The sequence below is a fragment of the Sturnus vulgaris genome, chromosome 11 (genome assembly GCF_052056855.1).
Source record: "Sturnus vulgaris isolate bStuVul1 chromosome 11, bStuVul1.hap1, whole genome shotgun sequence".
Classification (NCBI taxonomy): Eukaryota; Metazoa; Chordata; class Aves; order Passeriformes; family Sturnidae; genus Sturnus; species Sturnus vulgaris.
Window position 1 is genome coordinate 17266008 of NC_142253.1, and position 26867 is coordinate 17292874.

The window sequence follows — 26867 nt, forward strand, 5'->3', positions numbered from 1 at the left end:
ACAAACTGTCAGCCAACCTCACATTCAGGATTGTTGGGGAAAGGAGGGGAAAAAGCTCATAAGGAGGATGAAGTTTTCATTAAAGAAATGGAATGGAAAGATGGAAAGGATGCAAAACTCCACAAAAACCACATGTCAAAATACTTGAAGTAACATGATTATTTAACCAAAAGGGTGAAAGGCTTCATGTCGTTGTTGATACAAAGCCACAAACTATTAGCCATCATCAAAACACACCTGGCAAGCACTGTTTTGGAAGTACAAATATTTAAGTTACTAATACAGGATTTTACAAGTTTACAAAACCTGACTGAGGAAGATACCTGACTGATATTTGGGAATATTTCAGGAAGTGAGGGTATTTAAATTCCAATGTAAATTTGACTTTGAGTAATCTTTTCTGTTTGAGATTAGCCATTATTTTTTTATTTTCAGAACAGCTGAGAGCAGAGACTTGAGGCATTCACAGAATGGCTGCAACACAGTGGATTACCAAGTCAGTCATGTGCCTCCAATTCAGCTCTATTTAATATACAGGAACAGCAAACCTTAAAATGTTACACAAAGAAACTGGAAAAAAAATACATTAAGGTCATTCAGATATTGAAAATGTGAAAGAAAAGCCAAACAAGTTTTATCCTAGCCTGGAAAGAACAGCATCACTAAAGGAAGTTACCACAGTAGTCACTGCTGCCAAGAAAATCAGACCAAGATGAAAAAAATGCTGGCAGCACTGGGAAAAGTGAGTCCCTGGAAGGACACAGCCACACTGATTTACAATAGCTCATTAGCACTGGTCTGGGAGCTGGTTTTAACCACAACTCTGAACTGTACATGTCAAAATCGACACATTCTATAGGAATTAGGGAGCCTTGGTAACAACTACCCACATCTCCATGCCTGGAGAACAGATTCCACACAAACTGCACAAACTGGGCTGTTTCAGTCTCCACTCGTGGAACAGGGCAACACAAAGCTTTGTTACAAAACTGCACGCTTGAAATTCTTTTTGAAGAACTTGGCAATTTTTATAAATATCCATGTTTATGCTATTTAAAATACTATCATGAACATTGTGACCTTGTTTTAGCATTGTTTTTAGTTTATTTTCTCTTTTTGCCTCAAAATCATTTTTATGTGATGCAGCAGATGAAAATTTTCAAGGCTGGCTCATCAACAGAAGGAAAAGGTTTTGGGTAGAAGTTCAAAGAACCAGTTTCAAAATGTATAAAAGTTACTCAAGTAATATATCTGAGGAGGTACTTTCCTCACATAGCACAGCTAAATTCAAGATAGAAAGCTGAACTCAGTGTTTAGAAAGGGGGAATCTCTTGGCAAGAACAGCTGTATGTAAATCCATACTGGCAAAGGAGTAAGAGACTGCACAAGAGCACTGTAAGAATTCACTGCGTGCTCACATCATCAAATCTACCCATAAATAGTAATTCCTAATTAGCCCAAATTAGCCTAATTCCTCCTGCTGAAGTCAACTACACCAAATGCTAAAATATCAAGAAAAATTGGTAGAAAATAACAAGGTAATAAGAGAATGAATGGTAAAATTCAAGTATCTTTTTTATTTTGAAAGAATTTAGCATTGCAAAAATCCACTTGGGGCAGGAAACACCTGTCTCCAGTGCCAATATCCATGTTACAGAGAAGTCATCCAAAACCAGCTAAAAGGATATTCAGGCAGAGAGTAACTCTGTCAAGTTAAAATCATAGGCTCTTCATCCAAACACCCTTTCACTTTCACAAAATCTCAACAAAATACAGAATGTAGAAGAAATAATATATAAGAAATTGTTGTAAAAGTACCTGAGACTCCTTTAATGTGTTTCTTTATATGTTTTAAGGGAGAAAATCTATTTTAAGCCACTGCAGAATGCAAGACTTCCTACATTAGCCTAGAAAACCAAAGCACAACTCAAAAGCTGGGGGTAGAATTCCTGCTTCCCTCCATTTGCAAGAGACCTTGCCCATGCAGAATTTAATATAATGTGTATTTCCTAAATCCTGCACTCTGACCTACAGATTCTAACTAGTTAGTAAAAAGCAAGAGCAATTTTCATACTGTTTAAAATCTCTATTTGCCTAAGTAATCCATGCAAAGGTTAACTCCCCCTACAAATAATGGAGTGTCAAGTCAAAAAAGAAAAAAGCACTGACAAAGAGGTTTTTTTTGGATGTTATGGTTCTCAACACTAGTAAAATATAACAAGTGTTAACTGGTGCAAAGGGGACACGAATGAAATCCAAAAAAAGACAACTAAATACTGTGATTTAATTTGCATACATCTGTTACTGTCACAAAATGTGTAAGAAATTATATTAAAATACATGCACTTCTAAAAAAATGTACAATTCTTTTATAGAGATGTACCACATATATTTTGCAGCAGTACCTGCAGACTGCTGAATTTTGCTTCATTTAAAAAGATATTGCTCAAATGTTCTAGCATGCCCCTATTTTCTTCCAAAGCAGGAACTGAATGCCAAGTTTTTAACTCTGCTGCTCTTAAAGACCGTTTTCTGACACGTATTTTGAAAAAAAAACAAAGCAAAAAAAAAATTAGAAAACTGAGGAGATAAAAAATTCCAGCCAGGAGATAAAACAGAACAGAAGTAGACAATGGATTTGGCAAGAATAGGCCAAGGAAGCAAAAGAAGAAAATAAACTGGTAGGGAGGCTGAAAAGGAACAAAACAGCAGGAGACCAGATTCAGCTGGTCAGGAACAGAGGGAAAAGGAGGAAAGAGGTAGGAATTTTAGGAGCAGACTAAAGAACAAAAGCTGGTTGGGAAAAGTCTGAAACTGGACATGAGGGGATTAGAACTTGGAAAAAGAAATGAGGAGGAGCCCAACACGGGGACTGAGAAAACAGACCCTGAAGGGAGATGACAGACTCAGGCAATGGAACAGGGGGTGCTCTCAAACAGGCACTGCCAAAGCACTCACTGCCTCACACTGGCAGCACACACCGTGCCCAGAACAAGGTACACAGGGAAAAATTAAATTTGAAGGTGTTGTGGTGGAACAAGGTTGGGTTGTATCCCACCCTCAAAAGTATTTCTCAGCTTACTGACCCCACTGATCCTATTGGCCAGGTGGCTGCAAGGGTATCTACAGACACAAGGCCAAGAGGTGGCACAGGCAAAGGGAGGCTCAGGAGAAGGCACCACTTGCTTTGTTGACATCTTCTGTCATTCATGAAAAGTTGTGTTTATGAATACTGGCACAGGGTGAAAAAGGAGAAGAGACAGGGACAAGACAGCAGTGCTCCAGCCAAGATGAAATAAAGTCTGCCACTACTTCAACACATTTCTTTCCACTGTGACTATTAAGTTCCAATACACTTCTGCTGTCATAAAATACTCATGAATAAAACAGGGCAATTTCCTCTTCTAAATCCCACTTCTTGAGAGCAGTCAACTGTTCTTCCCAGTGACACCACAAGCTTTAGTGGATTTATATGGAATTCTCAAAGCCTCTAAGTAAATAAATCAGTTTCAGTAGAGACTACTGAACCCTGAGATAACTCAATAGACCTCTCTCTTCACCCATCTGTTGGCCCTTCCTCTCCCTCCCCAAGATTGAAAAATAATAGAAAATAAAAGAAACAACTTTAAAAAAAAGAATTAAATCAACTACTCAGTGATAATGGATTTGTTCTCAGAACAGCTTGCTAGCAGAATTCAGTGGAATACTGCAAAGAAATAATTCAATCATTTACTCATCATGTTACCACAAGAAGCTGGCATACTCCAGAAAATAATAAAAACCAGCATTCATACATTTAAGTTTTAGTATGTTAATTGTCTTAAGCCATTGCACCAGTACACTATTCCATGTTTTTAAATTACATTTTCTAAGATATCAGTGAAATAAATCCTGATGCCAATAAGAGGAATGGAATGGAGAGCTGAGAATCAGAAACAGGCAAACACTGGAGAGGGGTTCTGGATGTGCACTTTAGGCATTACCCACACTTCACCTCTGCAGCTCACACACAAATCTGAAGAACAATTATATTAATTAAAATGCAATAGCTGAGATTACCATGCTACATTTCTCTTCAAACAGCTAAAACACACTGTAATGCAAAACCTGGCTCTGTTTAACATGAATTTGTGACAGTCCTTCCAGATCTTAAAAACCACATGCCTTTCATCTTCTCTCCAGGATACAGATAAAGGATGGGAAATGCTTAGGTAGAGCTAAGGACACATCACATAAAGACATTGGCTGCCAGCAATGTACACGAAAACTCAGAACTGCCTTTAGTATCCCATATCCCACACAAAAACTTGTCTTGAGCAAAAATTTCCATCTTACCTTGACAAAAACTTGCTCACATTTGAATCTTCTCTGGATTCCATTATAATGCTGAGATCACTAACAACAGCAGACACCTTCTCATTGTTCTAGATTGGAGAAGTAACAACAAAATGTTTCTCCTTGCCAGAGAAATTTCCAAAACATGTGTCTACTTGCACATTAAAAAATAGAAAAAAAGTAGATATAAATGCTGCTAAGTACTATAATCCTTAGAATAGCATTTTTTAAACTACAGTTTGTGTGTGTGTGTGTATACAGTTTCTTTCATTTCAAGAATACACTATTATCCACACAAGGCTTTTGCAATAATACCTGAGTTTGTCAGCATAGAGAATATATGTGTTAAAAGGAAGGTTCATGACTTCCTTTTACATCAATTCCACTCCTTTAAGATTCTTCTCATTTTCCAACACAACTTTTAGCTGCCACATATACCAGCAAACTTACAAATAAGGTTTTATCTGTTAGTTTGGACTGGTTTTTTAATTTTAAACCCTATAGTTTTGTCTCAAAATATTGTCCTTTTTTACATCACTGTTACTCAGAAATATGTGCAGGATAATAAAATTATTCTAAGTTAACTAATAAGCTGTTAAAGAATAAAAAAAAGGTGGTCAGAGTAGAAATGAAACCACAAAAGAAGTTAATTCCTTTTTCTATGGGTTCTTGAACACACCGAAGCAATGGATTAGATAACAGTGAATGAAAAAGCTTCAAATCATGGTTTGAAGACCATAGGAAATGCCTCACTTTGAACTTCTTATACCAAGTCACTACAAGCAAATGGGAATGGCAAGAGAGGAGTGCACACACATCTCAGCAGTCCCTGTACTGCTTGGACAGAGCCCTGCTAACACTGCCATCCCTCAAGATGGGAAAAGCAAAGCAAGGCACTACAGAGATCAGTGCATGTACTAAATAACAGCAGAAAAAATCATTTTAGGTTTAGAGTACGAGGTTCAACAGGGGGATGGAGTTGTGGAGAAGCTGTCAGCAGTCACAAGCTAACCTGCCACCTTCTGAAGGGACTGGGTTGCCAATGGGGGGGTTACTAACATGTCAAAATGACACTGTTGGGCCAAATAAAAAGATTTAAAAGGAAAGCTCTGGGCAAGAAAGAAGCTCTTTTTAAATTATTGCTTTCCCAAAAGGCTTAGACTTGTTTTGGCTGATTTTCAAGCTCAGGTCCTCCTAATACCTAATACTGTGGAGCTGAGTTAACTATATTGTGACTTCACTGTAAGAATAAATAGCTACAAGTTGACAGTGTGAAAAAACCATTCCTGATCTTTGCTGCATACCAACAGACCTGTTACCTGCTGGGCACTTCCCAAAAGCAGCTGTCACCTTTTACTCCTCAAGACAGGTGAAACTGGTTATAACTGCACTACCTTGTCCATGCTAATGTCAACACAGGTTATTTTGAATACTACGACTTCTAGCAAGCAAAAAAATTCATGCAAAAATTAGCTCCAAATTATACTTTTACAGCTGAAGTGTGGATTTTTAAGTATCTATACCCCTGGTATTCCCTATCTCATCAGCATTTAAAGCAGCCCAAATTTGAGGCGTTAGGCAGCCAAGTGCTGCCGCTCAGTGGTGCAATGGCTTTAAGCACCAATGCCACTGGCATTAATTCAACACCCAGTAACCCCTCTGACACCAAAAGATGTCATCATGCAGGAGATGCAGCTGAGAGAGAAACATTCTAAGTGGAGTTTTATACAAGCAAATGTAAAGAGGCATCATGAAGACCACAAGTTTCAAGTCACAAAAGGACTTCAGAGGTTGCTCATTCAGCTGAACTCTTACAATTTCAAAGGATAAAATCCATGTGTGGCTATCTAAATATTCAATTCCCAGATTCATAACATGGCTTTCTAAAGAACAGAAAGGATATCTTTATTGTTCACTCTCAGTCTCATTTCATCAAATTAAAAAAAAAAAACCAAACAACTTTAAAGCTGAGCTGAAAAAATCAAGGTTTCCTGATGTCAGAAATACCATTACAAAGTACAACAGTATTAGAAAGAAACTATTGGAAATTGGGGTAAAAGCTGTTTTCCTCTGCTTAGCATCGTGAATTCTGTGCTAAGAATAGAGTCCTATGAAAGAGCTCCCTCCTAGAAAATCTGCAATCATTGGTGTAACTTGTGGCAGTGCTGCAATGACTACTCACATTAACCAATCCCACACAAGTATAACTAAAGGAAAAAAACAAACAAAGAAACCTCAGTTTCTTCCAGAGAGGTAACATTTAGCACCTTTGAATTTCCAGAATAAGATAAGTGACTATAGAATGTGTTGTGTGGGATGAAAGCTGTGCTGGCTCAAGATGAGGCCCCTTGACTTGGCAGTACTGGGTTAACAGCTGGACTTGGTCTTGAGAGTCTTTTCCAACTTGAGTAATTCTAGGGTAACCACTTTGTGGCTGAACACTAAACCTGACCTTCAGAACTTGCTTGGATGCACACAGAATTCCAAAGTTGAATCCAGATGTTAAAGAGCCAAAAGAACCCACTGATTAAACAGTTGAAAGTTTCAGCTGGAAAAGAAAGAGCTGACATTTGTCCATTTGATGTTTTGTTTAGTAGTTGTTTTTTGTTTGGTTTTTTTTTTAAACATACATTGACCCTTACCTGCATTTCAAGAAGCTGGAATTCCAGTTGGAAAGACAGGGAGTGACATTTCCCTGATAATCTGTGCTTCTCCACCGTCCTGTTTCCAGCTGTTATAAAAACAAGTTAGCAAAAAAATCAATGACACTCCTATTCAATGACCACTGCATTTCTTCCCTTAGTCATCTTTAAAGTACCACCTGTTACCATTCCTCATGTAAAGAAGTTTAACATGTTAAAAAACTCCAACAACTCACTCCACTTTCCCCCTATGCAAAGCACAATAGTAGTCTGTCACTTTGCCATTAAGGAAAACGACAATATTTAAATCAGAAACTATTTTGTCAATGAACCAAATCTTACTGTATTTCAAAGTAATTCTCTTTCTGCTAACAGTGAATTAGAACAGAGGCTTGCAGATGAACTGCAACCAGTATGCTCAGTAAAGGACACAAAACTACTTACTTTTTTCCACTGTTTTCTTGGAATGACTTGTGAAATGAAACCCAGTAAATTTCATTAAAAATAAGAGATCTGTCTCTAGACTTTCAAGCTGAGCTTTCAGGTCTGATAGAGATTCAGATCCCTTGGTTTCTTCCTGAGTTTCTCTTTGGAATGATTTTCTAGAACAGAAAAAAAATAAAATCAAAAGGGTAAAATACCCAGACATAACATGCCAGTACAGCAATATCATTATATAAAAGCATTGGTAATGGGATCATATGCTTTTCAGACCCAAATCAGTTTGCAAGGAGTGAAGTTTCAGTTAGATCACATTGCTGGAAACAGTAAACTATTCTAATTTACATAAATTCTTTCCATTCACTGACACAGCTTTTATTCCCAGTCTGGAGGTGCAAGTGTCCATTTTGAGAAATGTGCAAAAACATGCAAGAAAAGGGAGCTAAGATGCCTTTACTCATTTAAGTGACTTATTTCATCCACAGAGCTTACATTTACTGATATAAGAAGAGTTCTACCATAGAGGCAAAAGCTTATCCCAAACAATTTTGACAAGGAAATTCTATTAATCTAACAAATGAAAAAAAAGGGCATACATTGCCTTTAGGACCTCCTCATCAGAAAAGAAGGTAGATTCTTGTCGGATAGCTTCATACTTCTCTGTCAACAGCCTAATTTCTTCTTCCAGTGCCTGGATTTCATCTTCATAAGGTTGAAAAATGCTCTCGTCCATTTCTCAGATTCACTGTTACTACATAAAACAAAATAAGGATTTTTCTCAGGAACAAACAAGGCATCCATTTTTTAAAAACACAAATATAACATCAGGAATTGTTTTAAGATACAGAGCACTGCACAGCCTCCAGAGACAGAAGTTAAATCAGGGAACTAATGGAATCAAAGGCTTTAAAAACCTTTTTAATTAGTCATTATTTGAGGAGCACACCCAGCTGTTTTACACTTGGTGTAATAGAACAACAAGCTGCTCCACAGGTAAAAACCAACTGCAATCAGATATAAAAATGGAATCCAGCTTTGACCAATTGACCTAAGGACTCACCTGGGCAGACAAGGCACAGCTGATCCTAGCACAATCTGCCTTCAGAGTAAACAGCAGTAAAGAGACACAAATCATAAGGATGTTTCACCAAAAATTTAAAAAATAAACCTCAGTTTTTAGGAAAAATAATTATCTGATGTTCAGCCGAGGTACAACACATTCAGAAGTCGGTGGAAGATAATATGCAGCTCAAAACTAATGTGCTAATATTTTTGGCCAGGAAAAACCCAACATTTAGTTTTGTGTGTTTTTAAACCACCCCTACTCTATGTGCAAGTTCCACACTTACATCGTTCAGTAAAAGGGGATGAGGGGGAAATAGGATTTTTTAAACTTATTTCATAGGACACAGTGCCTCTATAACACACGTAAGAAAACAACATCAAAAGCATGCTTTGCATTAAAAACTTGCTTAGTGAATAAAGGAAGTTTATTATGCAATTAAATAATCATCCAGTCATCACCAGCTTTATTTGAACTGGACACAGTGAAGAAAGTCATGGTCAAACATAACAAAGAGTATGGTGTGAAAAAGAAAAACATTACACCAGGCAGAACGTTACCCCAGGTAAGCTGATCCCTCTTTTAACAGCAGCAATAGAAGACATAAACTACTTACAGCAACTTAAACTCAAGGATTTCACTAGGCTGCAGAAGACTCAAACGCTAATTACGACTTCAAAGATTTTATATCTAGAAAAAAACCCTACTTTTTAATCAAGTAAAACAAAGCCTTTACAATCACTTCTCCTATAAATCATATGTATGGATATTTATAAATATTTGTGCATTGACAGCACATCTTTCACACTTCTACGTACCTGCCCGTTTATACCCCCAAGTATTTGACTTTATGCTGCCACAAGAGGAGCTAGGAAGCGCTTTGGAGCGTTGTGAGAACAGAACCGGTGCGCTCCGTGCCGGCTGCTTCCCTGCGGACCTTCAGACCTCGCAGGGCGATGCTGAAATCGCGACTCGTCCGAGGAGCCGGTGCTGATCGGCGCCGAGGCTCGCAGGTGACAGAGGTGCCCAGGGCCGGAGCGAGTGTGCAAACAGCGCGATGGGGAACGCTGGAAGCCTCGGCAGCCGCCACAGCCGCGGACACCGGGCCCTGAGAGGGGAGCGGAGGGAGCCGGGGCTGAGGGGAGGGCAGTGAGCGCTCGGGGCCGGCGCTGAAAGGAGGGCAGTGAGCGCTCCGGGTCGGCGCTGAAGGGAGGGCAGTGAGCGCTCGGGGCCGGCTCTGAAAGGAGGGCAGTGAGCGCTCGGGGCCGGTGCTGAAGGGAGGGCAGTGAGCGCTCGGGGCCGGCTCTGAGGGTGCTGAGGGGAAGGGAGCGCTCAGACCCGGCGCTCGCGCCCCGCGCTTTTCGAACCGCGCGCCAACTCAGGCGCTACCACCGTTGCTGCCTGAACGGGGGGAGCTGGCAGCGCCTTCCTTCCCGTCCGTGTCGAACAACAGAGCTTCTGGGAGATAATCCCCTAATTCTTTCTTATAAATGAAAGGAAAAAAAGCCTTGTTTTGTCGCTGTTCCATTGTTTACCTTAATTTCTGTTCACGTCTTCCGGAAAACACCGTCGCTTTTCTTCCTGGTTAGTCACGTTCAAAGCGTCCGCTGTCACAGCACCCAGCCCTCGTGTTCCCAGCACATTTGACCGGCCGGAAACAGGAACCTTCGCAGAGGCGAGCAGCCGATCAGAATCCAGCGGCACCAGGAGGCGGAACCCTTTTTCTCGAGTGAGGGCTGGGAAGAGTTGCGAGGGGGAAGGTAAGGTGGTTGCGCTGCGAGGTCCGCACATGGCGGCGGTGAGGCCGGGTCGGGGGCATCTCCGCGAGTGGCGGGGCCGGGGCCCCTCAGCGCGGGGGTCCCTCGACATCTCACGCGAGGAGAGGGTTTGGCTGTGGGCGGCTCGCGTTCCCTCCATGTTCTTCTTGGGTTATATTGTAAAGAGCTATTTGCGCTTTTTCTCGCGCATACAGTTTCATGGTTCATGGTTTTAAAAAAAGCCCAACACCTGAACCTTAGTTTCCTGCAGCAGCGCGGGGTTTGCTGTCGCTGCGCAGGAACAGAGCGTGCTGCAGATCAAAGAAGTGCTCTGCTCATAAGGTTCTTCGTGGCTTTTTAATGCGCTGATTTGTCCCTAATGCGTTATTCTAACCACATTCATTTCCGTGAGTGTCATTGAACTGTTTTGTCTCCTTGCAGAGGAACAGCGTGTGTGTTCTGGGTGTGACACCTTGACTTCGCAGCATGGAGAAGGAACAGGTTGCCAAACGTTTGTATGTTGGAGGGCTTGGCCATACGGTTTCCAAGGCTGAGCTGGAAGAAAGATTTGGCAAATTTGGGCGTGTTTCGGAGGCAGAGATTATTACCAGAAAAGATGATCAGGGTAACAGTTTTCTTTCATCTTTTAAATGTTATTTGCTTTTCTATTTCGAGTGTGAAATGGAATTCTTGCTTTAGAGACACTTCAGTTTTAAAAGAAATTATGAAACTACATAGAGTGTAACTTATTGTTTGTCATTGATCAGGGAATCCTACGAAAACTTTTGCTTACATCAGTGTCAACATTTCTGATGCAGATCTGAGAAAGTGTAAGTAGTCTTTTTTTATCTTTTTTTCTTTGCTTAGTTATGTTTTTGAGCCAAGTTACATTGCTGATATTGTCACATTCAGTTGTGGTCATGGTAGAGCCTCTTTCATTCTCTTGTCAGGTTGATTTATTTTGTTTTAAGCTGCAGTTTTATGGAAGCTGCTCTGCTGAAGTTTTCAGAAATTGCTGTGAGCAGATCGAAAAGATTGCTTGTGACTGAAGTAGGTGATTTGTGAGTTTCAGAGACTCATAGAATGGTCTGGTGGTCTGGCTTGGAAGGGGCCTTAATGATCATCTCATTGCACCCCCCTGCCATGGCAGGGGCTCCTTCCACTGACCCATACTGCTCCAAGCCCTGTCCAGCCTGGCCTGGGACACTTCCAGGGATCCAGGGGCAGCTACAGCTTCTCTGGGCACCCTGTTTGTTTGTTCTAAGCCTTTTATGAAAAGGAATTGTGCTTCAAATGCTTTCATGAGATATATGAAACACTGAAATGGAATTATGTGAGAGGAAACCTAGAGCAAGAGCTGATGTAAAGCTCCTTTTGCAATGTGCCTCTGGATCTGGGGAATGCTGCCATTATGCACTTCTGAAGTGAGAACTTCAGTTTTGGATGTAAATCTTCTGGTGTAAGATTTGGATATTGACCTTTTCAGATAGAATCTTAATCCAAGTGAGCAATCAAGTATAAGGTCATGCTGAGGGAACCTCAGGCTATCATAGAAGGAGGCCTAGTGAAGTCTGTGATGTGCTTTTTTTCATGTAAAAAATACTCATTTCCCATTTCTTTGTTTTGCAGGCATATCAATTTTAAATAAAACCAAATGGAAAGGGGGAACACTGCAAATTGAATTGGCCAAAGAAAGCTTTTTGCACAGGTAGAAACCAATCTTTTCAAATGTATGTTGTTGCTAAAACTACCTTTTTTCTGCTTATCTGATAATATTATGGCTATACTTTCATCTTGTATGCTCTTGCTGTTTCAGTTTTTGTAGACTCTGTGGACTGTTGATTTATGTTTGATGCTATAACACGTTTTGCATCGTTGTTCCCTCAAGGTTAAGGGTGTTAATTCCCTGAGTAGTGAGTGGTTGCTGTTCTGTGGGGGGATCACTGCCAGCTCCAATTCTGCACCTGGGTACACCTTTTTCCGTGTGTGATGTACATTCTGGTGCAGGCTGGCCACGGAGAGGGAGGAAGCAAAGCTGCAGAAAGAAAAACCACAGAGGAATGACCAAATGTGTCTGTTGGAATCACTGAAAAAGACGGGAGTTGTGGATTTCCACATGAGAGCAGTGCCAGGTACAGAGGTGCCAGATCATAAGGTATGATGAGGTAGATGTATAAGAGAAATAAGACTATAAAAAGCAAGCTCATTGCATCTAAATTCATGCCAAATTTATGCTTTATGTAAAGAAAATTATTAAGAGTGACAGTCTAACCTGTGAAAAGTGCTCTGAGGAAATACTTCATGTGTAGACATGGAGAAGGCTCCTGTCATTCTTTGCAATGACTGGAAATACTCATGATCATACAGACCACTCTTGTGTGAAATAAGGAAATGCTTTGTTCCTCATTTATATTGGGAATATGGTTGAGTCACCCTAAAAGCTTGTAAAGGGAATGTGTGACATTTCTATGTACCACTGGGTACATATGTACACACTGGGTTGTGCTTCAGCACAGGATCCAGGGTCTGCACATGCTTACACAAGTAAGAATAAAGTCACTCGACATGCAAATTTAGACAACAAAATTTATATTTACTACCAAGTTTTCAAAATTGTTTGCTAAGCACAGAATGGTTTTGGAGGGATTTTTAAATTTTTTTGTGAAAAGGGGGAAAAGAGCAAAATAATAGTGATCCTGTCTTTATAGGTACCACTGTTAATTCATAAACCAGAAACGCTGTATTAAAAACAGCACTTGTAAAGAAATTTAGTTATTTATTATCACTCTTTATTTGTAGGTTGTTGAAATTTAGTTTTTTGGTTGGCTTTAGTTTGTTTTGTTTTTGAGAAGGAGGCTGGCCAAGTGCATGGTAGGGCTCACTAGAGAGAATAAAGGTAAAAAAATTAGTCACATGTGGTTTTTTATTAATGTTTTTTATTCAAGAATAAACATTTGTTTTATTCTAGAGTTACTTTCATTCTCTGTTTTGGTTTTTTTTAACGCTGATTATTTTTCTTTTCTTTTAGAAATGGGTTGTTGGAAAATTTGGCAGAGTCTTGCCTATCCTGCACCTCAGGAATCAACAAAAAAATAAAATATCCTTTTCTGATTGTTTGGCTTTGAACACAATTCCCTTCCTTCTTTTGTTATATGGAAAAACAGTTGCTTCATAGTCCTAATTTTTACTCCTCTGTCAGGTTTAATTTACTGAATTCCCCCAAGTAAATCCTGCAGTAAGCTTGTGTGACTTGAATAGTTCTTTTACACTGCACTCAGTTGTTTAAAGGCTTGTGGTCATGACATGAAAAAGGATTCTTTGCTGTCCTTTCCTGCAGAATTCAGCCTGTTCATAAAGCCCTGAGTCTGCTGAAAGAATTGAGGTTGTTAAAATCCTTAACTCGGACTTAGGTGGTGAAATATGACCCCTCGAAGTATTGCCATAACCTGAGGAAGCTGGAGGCAGACCTGGCACATGCAGCTCCTGTATCCCAGCTCACCTGGAACCTGGAAGGGGGAGATGACAATGCGAGCAGGAAGCGGCGAGGGGAATTCCCTGGGATGAGGAAACCCCCGGAGAAACGGAGGCAGCTCAGCAGTGAGGCCCTGAATGGAGCAGCTCTGTCCTCTGGGTGCCCATCACATCCAAAACACACAGGCTCACCACAGCTCGGCCAAAGAGTAAAATCCAAACCTAGGGAGGAGTCAGAGTTGCCTTCAGCAAGGAGACTGGATGGGAAAATATCAGGGAGAGGTTTATTATTGGATCAAAGCAATGCTAATGGAGTTACAGCCAAAAATAATACCAGTGTATCTGACAGTGACATTGATTCTGAAGAGGAGATCAGAGCAATGGTAAAGAAAGAGACAGAAAGACAGAAAGCTGAAAATGTTGAGACTGAAAGTGAGCACTTGGAAATTGTTGGGGATAATTTTGAATTAAAATACAGTAGCCACTGGTCCTTAAGCAATTCGGATGCTGTGAAGAAAGCGATCAAAGGAAGTAACAAAGAGAAAGAGAATGTGGAGTGTGATAATGGTTATGATTCAGCAGATACAGATGAAATTATTGCTGAAAGTAAAACTCCAGAAGATTCTAAACACGGGAAGGTGAAAAATAAAGAAATGTTAGCTAAAAGGAAAAGTGGTTTGGTAAATGGCTTCTCACAGAAAACTCGCGATTTAAAAGAAGAACACATTGAAAGAAAAGGGAAAATTAAAAAATCCAGAATTGCTGCCTTGCAGAGTACAGCAGCCAACAGTACAACAGAGACACGTGATAGTGACAGCTCTTGTTCAGAGTCTGAGAAAGGGGAGTCTGAAATCAGCTCTGATTATGAGTCTATGATGCAAAACTGTTACCGCTTAGACCTTACCTTGGATGACTTAAAAGCGTTGGCTACAGAAAACACTGGGACACCTGCAGAGGGGTCAGGCAGTGAACAGAGTCCTTGCCAGTCCAGCATTGAAGATAATCCCAAAGATAATACTGTAAATAAACCGAAACTTTCTAAATTTCACCCGGCAGTTAAAAAAGCCCCTATCTGTCCTGAAGATGTGCTGGCTGATATTTTAGCAGGGGAGGAGGATGCTGCTGAGGAAAGCTCCAAGGGACAAAGTAATTCACATTTGAAATATCAGCCCTTCAGAGGAATGGGGTCTCTCTGTGTAAAAGAGTTAAGTAAGGACAGCACTGGGTTAAAGAAAAAGTCTGTAGAAAGTTTGGGACTTGAAGCTTCTACATCTTATTGTGGGGAGGAGTCACCTAAAAATCAGCCAAAGAACCATCCCTTGTGTTCGCTTGAAGTCAGCAGCAAAAAAAGACACAAAGTGCCTTGTGAGCAGCATGATGAACTGTCAGCTGCTGCCTCCTCAGCAGGTCAGAGACTTCAGCCTGGTTCTGGGCCTCATTTACAAGGGAAGAACAAAAGTGTGAGTTCTCTGCAAGACCAAAATTCAGAGCACGGAGCTGCTGCTGCCATTACTGATCAGGGTGATGGGAGCAGTCACATGGACAGTGATGCTGCAGGGGCCCAGGAACACGTTAAACGGCAGCTGAAGAGCCCAAAACTTCTTTGCAAAACATTAAAGAGGAATGCAAGTAAAAAAAATCCAGACTGTGAAGGTAATAAAGGTGGGAATGAGAACACAAGCCTTCTGGAAGATAAGGAGCTTTGTCTTTATGCTACTGCCTCAAAGGAGCCCAGTACAATAGAGAAGCAGATTCTGGACAACCAGAGAAGGCTGGCAGCTCTGGAAGAGAGACACAGAGAGAGGGAATTACAGAAGAAACTCATTCAAGGAGCTCTTTCAAATCTGGTAATTACAACTTCTACCTGAATAATCCACAGTAGAGGATTATTAAAGGAGAGGGTAATTAATACAGGTGGAGTAAGATGTTTTAAAATCATAGTCTGGAATTTCTGATTACTTTGCCAGTTTTCTTTTGAGAGTATTCAAAATGCTGCATACCTCCTCCCTGGAATACCTGTGGAGTTGCAAGAGGATAGCAGATTCCTCGTTTTGTGTCATGGAAATGTCTTTCAGATAGTCATGTCTGACTGCAGCAGGTATTTGGTGTGTTGACTTGACAGTTGACTCTTTCCTAGGATAAGCAGCCAGCAAGAAAACACAAACACATCATATTTGATTCTGATGTGGAAGACGAAGTTGAAGTGAATGAGATGTTGAAAAAAGATGCAAGTTTGGGAAATATGCATGGAGAAGTAAGTGTTACTGGGAAAAAATCAGTATGCCGTAATCAGAAAGTTGGATTTTTATACCAAACTATCTCATATTGTAACACCTGAGTTTCTCTTTCATAGGTATTTTGCCTATGGTAAAACTGAGTAGTCATAACTGTAAAGCAGAATTGTATGAGGTGTGGGGACAAGGTAAGATTTGAAGCACATGGATCAGGAAGGGAGCTGGTTGTGCAAGAAATCTACTTTTTCAGCTAAACTGGAGAGCACATGAACAAAGTTAGTACTGATGTACATTCTCAAGCTTACGTAAACAGCTGCTTTTCTCTTCTTTTTTGTTTGTGTAACAGGATAAATCAGCTCCCAAGACTTCAGGCAGACTGTTTGATAGCAGCGAGGATGAGCAAGAGGATACGGACGATGAGCGATTCAAAATTAAGCCCCAGTTTGAAGGCAAAGCTGGTGAAAAAGTGAGTGAAGCCATTACTGTAATTTAGTTTTCCTCTAGGTGTCCATAACACCACTTCAGAAGAACATAATCTGTATCTTTTCATTCTTGCTGAATATGATTTTTATGAACTTAAAATAGAATTCCACTAAAGGAAGGACATAATGTGTGGTGGGGAGTGGGAGGAATTTCTCTGACATTGTCATCTTTGTATTCAAAGAAATTACTGGAAAAGGCATCAAAAGCTAAAGGTAAAGACTATGTTGCCATTGTTACAGTAAAAAAAAAAGTTACTGAATGATTTTTTTCTCCAGTGCTTAATGGCCTCTGTTTCCTTTGTTCAGCTCCTGCAGCTGCAGTCCCGCTTCGGCACTGATGAAAGGTTCCGCATGGATGCTCGATTCCTTGAGAGTGACAGTGAGGAAGAAGGTAAAGCTGATCACATTTCCTGGTTACTGGTAGCCATAGAGCCTTTCAACAGCCTTTCTCACTTTACTGGGATCTTGTATAGAGCATCTGTCGGTGGCAGGGGAGTTGCACAGTTGTGTGATGTAGGCAGGGAACACACATTTAGAGAGCTAGGAAATTACAGCTTGGAAATTCTTTTCAGGCCTGGATTTCTTCTGACTCTCAGGTCCATTTCCCAGGCTGACAAGCTGACTGCAGCTTCAGTTAGGGAGGAAGTCTCCCAGGCTGATAGCATGGTGAAAAACAGAGTGGAATTCATAATAAAGATTAACACCTGGTGTCTTTCCCGTGGGTACTGTCCCAAGGATGTTTTTTCCCAATTGTCCACTGAACTACTGTCCTGTCCTAGCTGCACGTAACACACTTTAAATACGAGCTGTCTGTACAATAAATTGGCCTTTTTTCCCCAAAGAGGTCCGTGTGTGTTGCTGTCCTTTCTCTCTCTTTGCAGCGCAGTAACCATAATACATGCTCTGACTTTGCCATGAAATAGATGTCTGTGACATTTGTAATGAAAGGTTTTCTACAGTGCAAGGCAGAAAACCTTTAAGTAGCTTCAAGATAAAGGAAATTACATGTTCATAGATGTGAGCTCATCTACTACTGTAGTAAATGTTATGCATCCCACATTACAGACTTAGCAGAGAAAACAATGTATTTATTTTTTCCTTAGTAGAGACAAGCAGCCTGAAGGCAGATGAAGAAGAGGAGCTTGCTGCAGAGAAAAAGAAAAATCTGCAAATACTGGGAAGCCTTCTGAATATCAACCTGGAGCAGCCCAAGCCAAATAAAACATCCATCAGTGTGAAGAAATTCAAGTATGAATCACATGCTATCAGTAAAGAAGGAGGTTTAGGAAGGCTAAGGCTTTTTAGAAAGGAAGCTGAAAGAACTTGAAATCTTTGAATTTTGGAAGATGGGCATAAATGGTTCTTGTTGTGTTGTTTTGGGTTTTTTGCTCCTTTGGACTATTTGAATTTATGCAGTGTTTAGTACTAGAAGAACTATATCTACATTTGTGTGGATAGCTGTATTTATGTAGATCCTCAGGAGATTATCAGATGCACATATGAACTCACTGCATAACACACAAGTGAGGGCTATATTTTATCTGAAACATCACAGTTTGATTTAATCCACTTCTGCTTGTATGTTTCCTGACCCAGACACTGACTAGAGGGTGCTGCCTAACTGCCCGTTAAATCTTAGATCGATTTGGAGCTTTTTGGTAAAGAAACCAATGTGAATTTTGGTCTGACAGTGAAAGTTTGAGGTAGCTTTAAGTTTGGCATTTAGAATGTAAATGGTGTTCCTTTTCCTTTCTATTTTAAAGAGATATTAATGCGCTCCGTTATGATCCAACAAGAGAGGACCATGCAGTTTTTGAAAGGAAACCAAGTGCTACAGAAAAGGAGAGGTAATATTACAGCTTGGTACATACAATTGTGGTGTTTCTGCCTGTGGAAAGATGGTTATAGCAACAGACTAGAGTTTGAAACTATGCAGATTGCACTGATTTCAATTTAGTCCTCTCTGTGGTTGCTAAAATCAAGATATACTAGGAATTGTTACTACTAAAACCAGCATGTAGTGTCATTTTTCCTTTCTAGCCCATCTTTTTTCTGCATGCCATTTTTTATCCTCACTGAAGGTGCGAAAGGTCAGTTCAGGATGAGATTTGAAGGTCTATGGGAAAAGCATAAGAAATCTGTGCTAAGTACATTGATTTCTATGTTACCTTGTATTAAGTGAAAAGTCACTGAAGAATGTGGCTTATTATAAAGGACACTGGTTCCTGCCTTTAGACTCCTCAGATGTTTCTCACTTCTTACCCTTGAATGTGAATAACTCCTTAATTGACTTGGATGTGTTTAGGGAGACATGAAGAGCGAGGCTGCTCTTAGGGAAACTGTCTTTGGGAAGGACGTGTGCTGTGTTGCTATCCTTGACCAATCTCATTTCAGTAAAGCCAAAAAGAAGAAGAAAGAAGAGAGTGAGACCCTGCCTCAAGTGTCTGAAGAAATCTATTATGATATTGCTGCTGATTTAAAAGACTTGTTTGGACCTTCAAAGAACAAACCGGACAAGACTGTGGAAATAGCCTGGGACAAAGAGGATGCGCAGGACTCTGCGCCAGATGACCATTTGGGATTTTTGCCTGAGAACAACGTACCTCAGGAGTCGAGTGCTTTCAAGTTTTCCTTCTTTGCAGACACAGAGGAGTTGGGCATCAAACAAGGTAAAAGCAGAATGCATAAGATATCCCTAGAAAAAAGTGAAAAATACTGGAGCAGATATTTGGCTGAGAAAATCTGGAAGGAGAAGATTCTGTCCTTCTTAAAACTGTCTTCTCCAGTGTAACAATTTGACTTGAATTAGGAAGTTTTACTAACAACTAGAGGAATAATCTTGTTTTGGCTTTTTTTCTTTTTTGGTGCTGTTATTGCAGAGCCTTACCTACTTGGAACAATAAAACCGGGAAAAGTCACATGGCAAGAGGATCCACGTTTCCACGACAGCAGTTCTGAGGGTGATGATGAAGAGCCTGAGACGTCAGGAATTGAAAAGGACCAAGAAATGCAAGTTCCATTTGTATTTGTTGTCTACTTGCCTGTAGCAGTTGGATGCTGTGGGAATATTACCAGCAGCACTCAGGGGATGGGAAAGTGACATTGCACACCTCTGAGCAATGACAGTCATCTTGGAAAACCATTTGAGCTGCACAGGGTGAAACCTCCCAGCAGCCCACTTGGTGTGAAGTGCAACATGGAAAGAGAGAAGTTGAGCACAAGAAATGAACTGGGTCGTTTTGGTTTGACCAAGTTCAAAGTGATTTTTGCCAAAAGGCAAAGGCACAGTCAGTTTTCTTTTACAAAGGGTGCTTTTTTTATTAGAAGACTCTATTTGGTTCCTATGGGATAATGCTTTTTAATGGATACCATTGCTCTGAAGCATTACAGCTCTAACTCGTGCTTATGGAATTTGACAGCACCTTTTGGATGCTAAAATCTCTTTGTGTTTGTCTAGGTTTCTTTCCTTACCACACACAGAAAGTCCTAGACTTTTCTTCTTCTCCAAAGATGATGAACGCCTGAGAGGTATGAGAGAACTTATTCACCATCTTTTGTATTTTTTTTTCCTTTTAAACTCTTAACAGAATTCCGTGAGGAGGATGAAAAATGCTGCCTGATTAGGAATGTTTTGGAGTCCAAATTTGCCATCCTTCCATGAGGTCAAAGTTGTGGTAGAATCCTGTGAGAAAGACCTGGTAAAATAAAAGCTGAGCAGCTTTCTGGCTTTCTTATCTTTCAGATAATTACCTAATAGATATCTGAACTTTCAGACCGTGCAAAAAATAGTCACTTGACAGGTTACCTAGACATTTTGCATCCTTTCAGGCGTATATATGATCCTAGTATACTGCAGTCATTCAACCTATCTGATTTAGAGAGTGTGTTCAAATGGAGATCTCATTCCTCAGCAGGCATCAGTTGTGGGGGAAGATGTGGGATCCTGGTGCTGAGCTTTTAATGCAAGAGCTGATATTCCACTGCAATTTAAATTTCAGCAGGTTCAGGAGAACTGCTGCTGCCTTTCATGTTTCTCAGGACACCAGGCTGCAGTACAGAGCATTGCTGTTGGAGCCAATGCGTGGTGGGGGGCAAGAGAATAGGAAGGATGTGAAGAAAATATCTGACTTTATTGCTGTGTTGTTCGTACACGTGTGCTGGAAGCAGCAGCATAATCAGCAGTGTTTAACCTTATTCCTTGCTTCTTTGTTTTGTGCAGAAGGCCCAAAGTTATTTTGTAGATCAACAGAGCTTAGTGAAGAAAAAGAGGATTGGGAAGACAGACGAAGATTATTGCTTGAGGTGAGTATGTAATGTCAGTTCCCAGGTAACTGTGGCTGAAAGCTGAGCATGGGGAGGGAGCACGGCCATGAAAGTGCATGCAAAATGAATTCAGGTCCGTCAGACGAGCCTGAAACTTTTTAATTACCAAGGCACAAAGGTTCTTTAGTATACTGATGTGCATAACATCATGTTGTGATGTCAACTCAGGTAAACCACTACATCTCTGTATGTTACAGGAGCAGCTACTTACTATATGTAAAGTGTTTGTTTGAAAGAAACAGTGAATTTAGAGACTTCTAATACTATGTTGGATTTTCACAATTTTTAGGAATGTCAGAAGAAGCACAAGGATGCCAAAAGAAAAGTGAGAGCTAAACAATAAATTTTCTTTTAGAGATCTGCAGTATTTCTGGTTTGTTCCTTGAAGAAGTTGCCAAAAAATGTTAGTTGCAAAATCCATTCAAGGATCTAAGAGGGAAACATAGCGGCAGGCCCAGGAAAGGCAGTGTTTCCGAGCTGGGGCTGATGGTGTCGGGTTCTGGGCAGCCACGGGAAGGCTCCAGCCCTGACTGTGCAGCCAGGCTGGGGCCATTGAGCTCTGGCTCCTGCCTGGGGGCTGTCAGGGGAATCAGGAATGTCAAGGGCCCCCCAGGCCAGGCCGGAGCAGTGCCCCCAGCCCTCCAGGAGCGCACGGGCTGTGCCAAGGCCGACCGGGACGCTGCCCCGGCCCAGGGGCACGCGGCTGCTTTGCGTGCTGGCCGCGCCCAGAGCAGCAGAGCTGTCACCGTCCCAGCTGGTTCTGGTCACTGCCAGGCCCGAGCAGCGCCCGTGGGTGCCCTGGGCAGGGCAGGAGCAGCACAGGAGCAGTTGCCAGGGCCTGGGGGAGCACATGGGTCAGCCTGTGTGCGGTGACACAGCATGCATGCTGCAGGGGACAGAGCCAATGGCACGGGCCATGAGCACCTCTGCAGGGCTCTTAGCCTGCAGCATGGGCCCCAAGGGCCGCTCTGGCCCCGCCTGCCTGATGGGCAGGGCTGCAGGCCTTGCAGAGCAGGGGCCACGGTGGGCACGGCTGCCCCAAGAGCTGCGCCCTGGCCCAGCTGGGCCCTGCCTGGGGAGGAAGGAGGCTCCCAGCCTGAGAGGCTCCCATGGCTGAGCAGCTCCTGCCTCTCCCTGCCTCTGCTCTGGGCCCCACGCTGGCTGCCCCAAGAGCCCCTGGGCCAGACTGTGGGAGGGCTGCTTTGCCCTCACCTGGCTCCCAGGCATCAGGGCTCTCCTGCATCCTTTCACACATGGGACTGATCAGCAGAGTGTCCCTGTGAAAGAACTCCACAGTCTTCTCCAGGTGCTCATCTGTTGGGATTCTTTTAGGTTGTAATCTTCAAAAGAGCAGAATACTTGTTCGTTGCTCTAAAGTTGTTTATTGCAATAGCACATCAGTCTGAAAAGGCAAAGAGTCCAAGGCAATAAGGTGTGTATTAAAGCTTTCTAAAGTCCCACTTAAAGCAGAAGTAGCTCTCTGGTGCAAGAGGTAGAAGCTGTGGCCTGGTCCAGAGTCTCAAGAAGCAGATGCCCCCTGGCCTTCTTTTCTTCTTCTTCTTGTTCTTGTTCTTCTTTCACATGGTGGTAGTGATGATGATGGTGGTGGAGGAAGAGAGAGCGAGAGAGCTCTCACTCCAACACATGGATTCTTATTTACAAATTACCCAATGAGCTAAACCCACGAATCTGATGCATTTCTTCTAAACCTATTCTCCCTCTGTAATATGAAAGTTTATGTATGATTTGCACATAGAGACTATCGGTTCTATCTAATGAATGTAAGCAATATGCTTACTATGTTTTTATTCTGTCTAAAGCTGTATTTTTAAGGTCTCACTGCAGGCTGTTTTTCACACTAAATTCTAAGGCATTTACTTTTTAAGGCGCTTAAAATATATTCTTACTTACTTAAAACGAAGATTTCTATGTTTACTTTATATCTATTCAACTTAATAATAGTTCTAGTTGCTTAAAACTAAACCTCACACCTCTATTTCATGTTGTGTGGCTTAATCTACTTTAATTCCTTTAAAGGTTTGTAGTTGAACCCCTGCATTCCGTTCTTTCTGTCTTTTCACACTCCAACACTCATCCACTCTCTCCTTGGGAGAAAGAAGAGTGTGGGGAGTTTGCAGAACAGTCCCAGAGGCACGAGGGCACAACTCCCTGGTCAGCCCTGCGTGAGCCCTGCTCCTGTCCGCCTCCTCCTCTCGTTGTGGCCTTGAGGAACGCTGCTGTCTCCTCTGGATCCCTCGGGTCCTTGGGCAGCCGCGTCCCTGCTCGGCCTTCTCCTCCCGCCGTCAGGTCGCACTGACACACGGCCTGAGCCCAGCGTTGCCTTTTGTGCCCTTGGTCGCCTCCAGCCCTGCCCATCAGGCAGGCAGGCAGGGACGGAGCAGCCCTTGGGGCTGATGCTGCAGGCTAAGAGCCCCGCAGAGCTGCTCCTGCCTGGTTCCATTGCCTCTGTCCCCTTGGTTTTTACTATTAAAAGGAAGGTGTTTGTACCAGCTTACCAGCAGAAAACACCTCCTTTGCAAGAGCCCCTTACTAAAAAATCCCCCCTCCAGGAATCATGCATCTATCTGGGATCAGGGATCAGCATTGATGCCTGCACAGAACAGCAGACTCCTTTTATTAACACATGGCTTCCCTGGAATCGAAGCACTCATCTCTCTTTATGTGGGGTATTTGAGGGACAACTGCAGCAAATCCCGCTATTAAATTGTTTGGACTGGACAAAGGAATACCTGACAGCTTTTGAAGAGGTTAACATACTCGCGAAATTATTAAGGTGGCCCTTTTTAATGTCAAAACAGTTAGTAGTTTTTTTCACCATCACGTTTCCCCTGACATAGTTGCGATTACTGCTAGGATTAAGGTTCAGTGTCTTCTCAGTCCTCCCTTTCATGCCTTTGTGCTTGGGCACGCCTTCATTTTCCTTTCAATCCGATGGTTTCGCTCTGGTGTTTTCCATCAGGCGTTTGTAGCATTTTGCTCTCTTGTGGTGTCACTGTCTCGATCTGCTGCAGGCGGCCAAGCAGTGCCGCTGTGTCGGAGGTCGCAGCCGTGGCTCCTGCTGGCGGCCCCGGGGCAGGAAGGGCCCCGGCGGTGCCACGGCAGGGCTTCCCTCAGGTGTTGGCACTGCCGGCCCGGCTCTGCCGGGGGGCCCTGGCAGTGCCACGCCGCAGGGCGGCTGTGGCATCGCAGCCCGGGCCAGCAGCCAGATCTGTACGCTGGGAGCCAGCAGCGGCCGCTCGCTTCTCCCCGAGCCCGAGAACGTCTGCCCGGCTGCCAGGAGCGCGGCGGGAAGGCGCTGAGGGAACAGCGCCAGCTGCTCTGGGCAGGGACCCCCCGGGGCCTTCCCGCCCTCCAAGCTCCGCCGCGCAGCGCCCGCGCTGTCATGGCGGCTCTGGCCCACAAGGGAGAGCCCCGAGCCTTGCAATGGCGCCGGGGACGCTCTGGCGCTCGCGAGGGCGCGGGCGCGGACCTGTGGCAAACCGTGCCGCAGGTCACCTTTCCTGAGGAAAGGATGAAATAAATGTGGCCGGCAACCTAGCGAAGGTTAACTCGTTTATTTAAAAATTAGCAACTGAGAACGGGGACTCGGGATAAGCCCGAGCCCCACACGACAAGCCAGAGAAACAATAACAACAACAACCAACAGTTCGAGTGTCACACATTGACGCACTGGGCGCTCCTTGGAACCGAGTTTCCGCAGGAGGAGCAGGTGCGGGCACCGGGCCCAGTCTTTTTGCCCCCGTTGTCTCGTGGATTGCTGAGTTTTTCAATCCTCTCCGTGCTTGGTTTCCTTCTGGACCGCTGGTTCGTCCCTAATGTTATAAATGAGAGGCAAAAGTCTCGATATTCAGCAAAATTTAGGTTGTTTGATTTGATATAGACAGAGCAAGCAGCGCGCTGGGGAACGTGAGGGGTCACTGCCCACTCCACACCCCACCGAACCTTGGTTTGCAGCCTCTTCTTAGACTGTGGTTTCTCGTTGTCATCAATGATGTTTGGGGTTTTTTTGCTGTCATAATTTTGCCAGGTAAGCAGTGGTGGTTGAATAAACATCCTTACACAAATTCACAAAGCCTCCGGGCTATAATCAGTCACAGATAGTCATCTGGTCCTTGTAGACAACCACCAGAGAAGTTCTGGAAGTGTGGTCCTTGAGATAGGCAGCATTGATCAGACAAAGGCAGGAAGAGCTATTGGGAAGTCTGATTTTGCAAGCTGGTAGCCGGTACAACTTATTTGGAAAACATAACATAACATAATATAACATAACAAGGTGATTTTAAACAGAATGATTTTATCATAGAATTGCCTTTATCTAGTGTCCATGCTTCACTTCAGAGCTTACTATTCTGGTTTATACAAGCCCCAATGCTTTTGTGATTAACACGAATCTTTCATCAATTATCACACTAACAAGGTGCATTTCTGGCCAATCATTCTGGAATTCTGGGATTTTATAGGTCGGTTCGCCCTCCAGTTACACAGCGAGCTGATGTCCTCACCCCATGATGTCATATTCTAGAATGTGCCTTCCATTGAACCAATTGAGCTCCCGTTGGTCTCCCACCTAGTGGCCACACACTCACGCTGCGGCAACTGTCTACTTACAACCTGTCTGTAACAGTCTAACAACAATTTTCACATGACTATTCATTTAACAAAACATTGCTCTGTAACAATTCTTTAACCGTTCTTAACTACATTGTATTGACTACTTATATTAACTGCTTAACGACACATAACTTCATAAGAACAACTCTTTAACAATTTGTAACAGCAACTCTTTAACAATTCTAAATTACTTTGTATTACTTGTAACTTAGAATCTCAATCCAAACACCAACTCCTTTGTAACAAGGAAGTCCTTTAATGCTTCAGCTTTACACCCTTTCAAGCCTGATGAACAAGGAGAGACATTTAACCTGGCACATGCATTGCAGCCTGCAAGCTGGAAGCTGACAAAGCTTGGGAAGAAGGATGCCCACTGTTAGTGGACAAAGGATGCAGAAGTTGGGGGCCATAAGGACATCTGATAGAACTCCAAGAGAAGGAAAACACTACTAAAGCCACCTCAGCAAATACACTGAAATCGTTGCCTTCTCCACGCGTTGTCAGGTCGCACTGACACGCGGCCTGAGCCCAGCACTCCCTTTTGCAGACAAGGGAAATCTCTGCCCCTGCCCCTGGCGCAGGGCCCTCTCTCTGCCAGCAGGTCATGGAAGGCGATGCCCAGGGAGAGAAGCCTGAGCAGTGGAGAAAAGGCAGCGTCACTGCAGTCTTCCAAAAGGGCAGCAAGAAGAGCCAGGAAACTGCAGGCCCATCGGCCTCACCTCCATGCCCAGAAGAGTGCCAGAACAGCTCCTCCTGCATGTCATCTCTAAGCCTGCGGAATAACAGGAAGGGAAATCCAGGCTTGAGCAATCTCGTAGCCACCTGAGCTGCAGTGAGTGGCTGGGTCTGTGAGGGGACAGCCGTGGCTGTGGGTGGCTGGCACTTCAGCAAGCCTTTGACTCTGCCTCCCATAACGTGCTCCTGAGGCAGCTGCATGAGAGTGGGCTAGAGAAGTGGGCAGTGCAGCTCCAAACTCTGAGGGTTGTGACCTCAGGGGGCTGTGCTGGGGCCGGCCTCGTTTGCCTTATTCCCCAGTGACGTGGCAGGAGGGACGGAGCGCTCCCTCAGCACGTTTGCTGCTGGGACAGGACTGGGAGCAGGGGCTGATGCACCACGAGGCTGTGCTGCCCTTCAGTGAGACCTGGACAGGCTCGAGGGTTGAGCAGAGAGGGACCTAAGGAAGTTGCACAGGCGAAGGCCTCTAGAAGAGCTCGAAGCTTTGTAGTTACAAGGCAACAAAATTGTTTAGTATGCTGTGGGAATGGAGCTGACTGGGATGGACGGTGGGACGGTCTCACCTTCTGACACTGAAGGCAGCAACCTAAGGCCACGGGAATCTGGCCTGTAGGTAGAGAGACTAGGAGGGAGCAAGGTTGGAAAAGAGAGGAGCCATGGGAGTGGAGGAGCTAACAGGCCTGCCCATACCAAGTTGTGCTTCCAGAATGTTCCCAAATTCTCTCCCCTGCTTGGTTGCAGTTTGCTGCATA

General features: G+C 43.0%; 2 protein-coding genes across 4 annotated transcripts in view; one reads left to right on the top strand and one right to left on the bottom strand.

Annotated features, from left to right (window-relative positions):
• CENPP (centromere protein P) overlaps positions 1 to 10143 on the bottom strand; it is a 111934-nt gene extending 101791 nt beyond the window's left edge. Inside the window, exons 1-5 of one of the 2 annotated variants that reach the window (XM_088171656.1) lie at positions 10017 to 10143; positions 8015 to 8169; positions 7422 to 7579; positions 6978 to 7066; positions 4336 to 4424 (exon numbers count right to left, since the gene is read on the bottom strand). In XM_088171656.1, the coding sequence (XP_088027782.1) occupies positions 4336 to 4424; positions 6978 to 7066; positions 7422 to 7579; positions 8015 to 8151 (473 nt within the window). In that variant the 5' untranslated portion in view covers positions 8152 to 8169; positions 10017 to 10143. Of the gene's footprint in view, positions 1 to 4335; positions 4425 to 6977; positions 7067 to 7421; positions 7580 to 8014; positions 8170 to 9299 lie in introns of both variants that reach the window. The other variant, XM_014869745.2, reaches the window with a different exon arrangement.
• A 77-nt stretch (positions 10144 to 10220) lies between these two features.
• On the top strand, positions 10221 to 21112 carry NOL8 (nucleolar protein 8). 2 transcript variants are annotated; one of them, XM_088171655.1, is made up of 17 exons: positions 10221 to 10241; positions 10680 to 10863; positions 11006 to 11068; positions 11868 to 11946; positions 12246 to 12393; positions 13267 to 13335; positions 13649 to 15556; positions 15847 to 15963; positions 16290 to 16409; positions 16732 to 16816; positions 17529 to 17673; positions 18189 to 18272; positions 18820 to 19094; positions 19305 to 19434; positions 19883 to 19953; positions 20645 to 20727; positions 21038 to 21112. In XM_088171655.1, the coding sequence occupies exons 2-17, from the start codon at positions 10725 to 10727 to the stop codon at positions 21089 to 21091; spliced, it is 3570 nt and encodes a 1189-aa protein (XP_088027781.1). In that variant the 5' UTR covers positions 10221 to 10241; positions 10680 to 10724; the 3' UTR covers positions 21092 to 21112. The 2 variants fall into 2 exon arrangements, with proteins under 2 accessions (XP_088027781.1, XP_088027780.1); XM_088171654.1 differs by having other exon boundaries at positions 10227 to 10279.
• The last annotated feature ends 5755 nt before the right edge of the window (positions 21113 to 26867 follow it).

Coding starts and splice junctions, on each gene's coding strand:
- NOL8 (XM_088171655.1), top strand. CDS start 10,725: ATGGAGAAGGAACAGGTTGCCAAACGTTTGTATGTTGGAGGGCTTGGC. Junction 16,410..16,731: donor AAGGCAAAGCTGGTGAAAAA/GTGAGTGAAGCC, acceptor TCCTTTGTTCAG/CTCCTGCAGCTGCAGTCCCG. Junction 19,954..20,644: donor AGATGATGAACGCCTGAGAG/GTATGAGAGAAC, acceptor TGTTTTGTGCAG/AAGGCCCAAAGTTATTTTGT.